The 6,132-nt window shown below is 33.3% G+C and overlaps 1 protein-coding gene across 1 annotated transcript; it reads left to right on the top strand.

Moving 5' to 3' along the window:
- Window positions 1-1,942: 1,942 nt before the first annotated feature.
- Window positions 1,943-3,649, top strand: LOC114313326 (cytochrome P450 CYP94D108). The gene has a single exon (XM_082898694.1). The coding sequence runs from the start codon at window positions 2,069-2,071 to the stop codon at window positions 3,602-3,604; it is 1,536 nt and encodes a 511-aa protein (XP_082754820.1). The 5' UTR covers window positions 1,943-2,068; the 3' UTR covers window positions 3,605-3,649.
- The last annotated feature ends 2,483 nt before the right edge of the window (window positions 3,650-6,132 follow it).

Genomic DNA, 6,132 nt, shown 5'->3' on the forward strand with positions numbered 1-6,132 from the left:
TACAAAAAAAAAAAATTAATTTTACAAAAACAAAAAGTACAACTAATATGTCACGTGAGTTGTACTTTAGTTGTCCACCATTTGTACAAAAGGAACAGGCGGAGAAGCAAATAAGACGATGTTGTTTGGCCCGTGGGGGCCCATCATGAGTCCCGTTTTGATAATATGAATCGTTCAATGTGTAGAACGCGTCGAGCAATATATGCATGTAAAAAATCTCGTTGATCGGATATCACTAACTACATGATCAAATCAGTTTTGTATAAAAAATGGATGGTGTTATAGTTAATAGTTGACAAAAAACTAATCCGATCAGATAGCTATTAATATCCGATTAACGTGATTTTTTACAAACATATAATACTCAACGAGTTTTATACATTGAATGGTTTCGATTAACAAAACGGGACCCGCGGTGAGCCCTCACGGGCCGAACAGTACCATCCAATTCAATGCCCGAAAAGGAGGCAAGTTTCTCATATACACTACTCTGCCCAATCTTCTCCTATACATTAATTTATACAATTCTTTAATACACATTTTTTCATAAAAAATTAAAAAATTATCCCAAACAACCATCTTTTTTTCCTCAACTTTTTAATCGAAAAAATAAAAAAAAATATACTTTTTTATACCACTCCAAACTGACCCTTAATAGATGACATTCGTTAGGTTGTTTTTCAAAAATTAAAAAAACAGTGTTAAGTCTCACTGTTTTAATTAATAAAAATTAAATTGGGATACTCTAAAGCTTGCTCTAAAACAACCAAATTATTTTCGGTAAATAAGATACCTAGAATTGTGATGCGTTGTCACTATTTAATTGGTTGATTATATACCAAGATTGATGGAATCATATAAAACTTAATTAATCTCATGGTTTTTTTTTTTTTTTTTTGTAAATAATTTGTTTGAATGTGATAATCCTTACAAAACGTATCACGAATTTGATAATTAATTTACAAGTTTAAATTTTGTCGGTTAAGTGTTCCTATGGCTCCAAGAAAGACAAAAACAGAAAGAAGTACCAAATATTTTTTTATTAAAGTTAATCTATTTTTTATTAAAATTATTATATTTCTTTCACTTTTAACCCATTTTGAAGTGTGTGTGTGTGTTTTTTTTAAATATTCAATAATAATACCCTAAGGCACTTTTTAGTATATAACAATTTTGTTACCTCATCAAAATATATCTCAAATTTGACATATGATTATCTCCACAAAAAATATAAATAGATAAAAAAAAAAAACAATGATTACGCTATCAAAACCCATCACAAATTTATAATTTTTAATAATACAAGATTAACTTCCATCAAGTAAAACACATCAGAAATTAATAATTTTTAATAATACAAGATCAACTTCCATCAATTAAGCCATCATTTAAGACCAGTAAATGCTATCTAAAACAAATTATTTAATGATTGCGCTCTATTCCATTTAGGAAAACATTTTCCTTTATCTATTATATTTTTAAAATTTATAATACAAATATAAGTCATCAATTTAAATTAATAATTATTGTTTGAAAATATTACCTAAACTTGTTTGAAAAATATTAGTGCTGCTAGTATACTACTACTACGTATCCACGCACTTTAGGATAATCATTAATTATTTATTTATTTATTTGATGATTATGCTTGTGTGTGTGTGTGAAAATAACCATAATTATGTTAGATTATTACTGAAAACTCCATCAATTCTATTCCATTTACGGATAGATATTTTACCAATTGTATTTTTTAAATTTATCACAAAAACATCTGTTATAAATTTAAAAATTAATGATTCATTTATCGAGTTTGTTTAGCTTAATTTTTTTTTTTTTTTGGTCATAAAATATTGAAAGGTTCATAAGTTAAATGACAAGGAAAAAGTCAGTCCTTCCATGGATTCAAATTCTGATTCACTTACAATCTTAAGAGACAATTACATAAATTATTGGTCCGTCCAATTATTATCTCACAATAACACATAAAATTATTTAAAAAGTATTAAATAATTTCTACCTTATCTAGTGCTATACTACTGCATATCCACACAAAACCACCACACCCTTCATGTCATTCATATCTCTCTCTCAAATGGAACTTTCATCCATCCAAAACCTTCTCTTCATCTTCCTCATCTCTCTCTACATTTTCCACTTCTTCCTTTTCCGAAAACCCAAACCGACCCAAACAACAGGCTTCAAATTCTACCCATTTGTCGGAACCCTCCCAGATTTCATCCAAAACCGCCACCGCTTCCTCGACTGGTCCACCGAAGTCCTTTCTCTCTGCCCCACCAACACCGCTGTCTTCCGCCGCCCCGGCAAAGTCCACGGCGTCATCACCGCCAACCCCTTAAACGTCGAACACATCCTCAAAACCAACTTCGATAACTACCCAAAAGGCATTCGATTCATAACCCTCTTACAAGACTTCCTCGGCCAAGGCATCTTCAACTCCGACGCCCATCTCTGGAAAGTCCAGCGCAAAACCGCAAGTTATGAATTCAACACGAAGTCTCTCCGAAATTTCGTGTTGGAAAACGTAACGGTGGAGACCCAAACCCGATTGGTTCCGATTTTTCAGAAATCAGCCAAAACCAACCGGGTTTTGGATCTCCAAGACGTTTTGGAACGGTTCGCTTTCGATAATATTTGTAAATTAGCTTTTAACGTTGATCCGGGGTGTCTCGGCGGCGATGGAACTGCTGGCGGGGAGTTCATGACGGCGTTTGAAGAGGCGGCGACGCTTAGCTCCGGGAGGTTTATGTATGCTTTACCAAATTTATACAAAATCAAAAAGTTTTTCAACATGGGTTCAGAGAAAAAGTTGATGGATTCAATTGGGGTAGTTCATGAATTCGCAGATAAGATCATAAAATCGAGAATGGAAGAGAGAGCCGAGAAGCGAGACGAGGATTTACTGTCGCGATTCATCGGAACAGACGATAACTCGGCCGAGTTTCTCCGAGATATCGTCATAAGCTTCATCCTCGCCGGCCGCGATACGACGTCGTCGGCTCTCACTTGGTTCTTCTGGTTACTCTCCTCTAGACTTGAGATCCAAAAAAAGATTCTCCAAGAGCTCGAAACGGTACGAACCCGAAACGCGAAACGTACCGGCGAAACGTACAGTTTCGACGAGTTACGCGAAATGGGATATCTACACGCGGCGATTTCCGAAGCTATGAGACTGTACCCTCCAGTTCCTGTAGACACTAAGGCGTGCAAAGACGACGACGTTTTACCAGACGGTACGATTGTGAAGAAGGATTGGTTTGTGACCTATCACACATATGCAATGGGGAGGATGGAGAGTATATGGGGGAGTGACTGTAGGGAATTTAAACCGGAGAGGTGGATTGAAAACGGTACGGTAAAACAGGAGAGTCCGTTCCGGTATCCGGTATTTCATGCGGGTCCGAGAATGTGTCTCGGGAAGGAGTTGGCGTATATTCAGATGAAGTCGATTGCAGCATCCGTGATGGAGAGGTTCGAGATTGACGTGCTAAATAAGGACAAGTGTCCTGAGCATTTGTTATCTTTGACTTTGAGGATGAAGGGTGGTTTACCTGTGAAAGTGAAGGAAAGATATGTGGAAGCTTAGTAATTGATTTTTAATGATTATATAATATTTTTGGTTTGTTTACAATATTGTGGCCTATCTATTGGAATGGTTATTTGGTCTTGTTCGAGTATCACTCAATATCATTTATCACTTACTTATATCTATTAAATTATTTTTTTTAAAATCAAAAGAAATAAATAAAATAAAATTTATTATTTTAACTAATAAATATTAAATTTATATATAATATGAATTGTCGCAAGATTATTGAATAGTTTTTCTTTAGCAAGTGATACAACATGTTGCTATGACCAAAGATGGAGCCAATGAAAGATAGGGGCACGTGACCGCCTTTGTATGCAATTTAATTGTTGGGTCTATTTCAAAAGAATGACAAACACGCTGTTATAGAATTTGACTTAGGTTTTGTTTGGTAATTATATATTTTAATTAAAAAATTATTATAAGTTGTTATATCGTTCTTTTTATTTTTTTACATATTTTTTTATAAAAAATTAAAAAATTATTAAAATAATTTATTTCCAAATGAGGTCTTAATGTAATATTAATCTTTTCCTCTTTGAGAATTTAAAAGTGGTTCCATCAGCTTGTATAAAGTTACCAAAAAACCCCATAAGCAAAAATTCCAAACAGATAAAAAGGAGACAAAACAACGTAAGAGAAGTAAGGCTCTAATACCAATTCTTAGAACTAAAATAATTTAATAAGAAAGAGGAATACTCTCTACCATCTTGTTTAAGCCTTTGAATATATTGTTTGTTGGTTGATCAAGTCTTGAATGTATAAAAAAAAAATTACTCATAAATATGTAACACAATTTTCGCAGAACCATATAGAGAAGTAGAAGTGGAAAGATCAGAGTTTCAAATCTATTCTATTTCAAAACGTCTATATTTTGATGATAATCGCAAGCATATATAGATAAATTTGGACCCGTGATCCAATGTAACCCCTAATAATTTGCTACCATTAAGGAAGTTGTAACTTTCGTAAAATCACTATATAAGATAGTGAATATCTCTCACATTAGTTATCCAAATATTACTAATTAAATAAATATTATAATAGAAATAAAAAAATCAATGTGGCGTGTGGAGTACTTTATGGTGACATACTTCCATCGTTGGCTTTTTTCTAACATAGGAGTTTCTCATCCTATATTAGTGCAGCGAAAAAATTAGTTGTTGGGCTTTGTTCCGCGCATGCGGGGAGTTGGGCCGCATGTGCGACTTAGGTGGGAATCTGGGTTTTGGGGCTACAGTGAACCACACGTGTGACCATGGGGCCCACACATGCGGCTCGAGGCGTGAATTGTCTCAAAACTCAAGCTCTTTCGACTCAAACCGTCATTTCTCTAATTTCTCATCAATCTCTCTCTGAACTCTGTATTTTCTCTTTCCTCTCCCTTCTCTATACCCAACACCTCAAACCTTCACACTTTCTTTAATCTAACCAAATCCATTGAGTTCCTGGTACGTGTTTTTAATCTCTCTGAACTCTCTATTTTCTCTTTCCTCTCCCTTCTCTATACCCAACACCTCAAACCTTCACACTTTCTTTAATCTAACCAAACCTATTGAGTTCTTGGTACTTGTTTTTAGGTCAAGTTTGGCAACTTTAATATAATTCATCTTTTTATTTTTTTTTATCACATCACCTCTCTATTTTTTTTACATATCTTTTCGTAAAAAGACAAAAAATATACTTATTTAGCTAATCCAAAACAACCCCTTAATCTCTCTCTTCACTCCCTATTTTCTCTTGCCTCTCCCTTCTCTATACCCAACACCTCAAACCTTCACCCTTTCTTTAATCTAACCAAATCCATTGAATTCTTGGTACTTGTTTTTAATGCCAAAATGACAAGCATATCTGTATCAAATTTCGGTGAAATTGATTTTTGGACTTTTCTTCAATTCTCTTCAAGAGGTAGAGATTTTTCTAATTTTCCTTAATATAATTGTTGTACTGGATATGTAGTATTTATATTGCAAGAAAATTAGGGTTGCATTTCGTAGAGCTTTCTAAATATAATTTGAGAGTAGGAATTGTATTTTGAGTTTGTGAGTTTTGGAATTATGATTTGAGTGTGAAAAATTTGTTTGGTGAAAGAGTTTTGAAAAGAATTTTGAATTGAGTGAGAAATTTTTGATGTGACATGATATTTGCTACAAAAACTTATAATTTATAACCAAACATATAACTCAAAATTCTATTAAAGAACATAAAAAATTTTAAAAAATTCAGAAAATATTTTTTTCGAATATATAAAAATTAACATAGGTCAATTGCAAAAAAAAAAAAAAAAAAAAAAAAATTTGCACTGTTCCGGTCAACCGACCGGACGACCGGTAGAACATCCAGTTTCGCCAAATTTTAAAAAAACAAAAATTAAAATTAAAATTGAAAATCGCGCTTCACACAGAGTTTTCTAAATGTTGTGGAAATATAATTTGAACATCCTATCCAAACATCATCTTGGAATGTGGGGGTAGAATCATAGTTTGGAAATCGTTCTAAACACAGCCTAGATTTTTATGAGAAGT

The sequence above is a fragment of the Camellia sinensis genome, chromosome 12 (assembly GCF_055761805.1).
Source record: "Camellia sinensis isolate YWXY chromosome 12, ASM5576180v1, whole genome shotgun sequence".
Taxonomy (NCBI): Eukaryota; Viridiplantae; Streptophyta; class Magnoliopsida; order Ericales; family Theaceae; genus Camellia; species Camellia sinensis.

What these genes read in the sequence shown, in the direction of transcription:
- LOC114313326 (XM_082898694.1), top strand. Translation starts at nt 2,069, where the DNA reads ATGTCATTCATATCTCTCTCTCAAATGGAACTTTCATCCATCCAAAAC.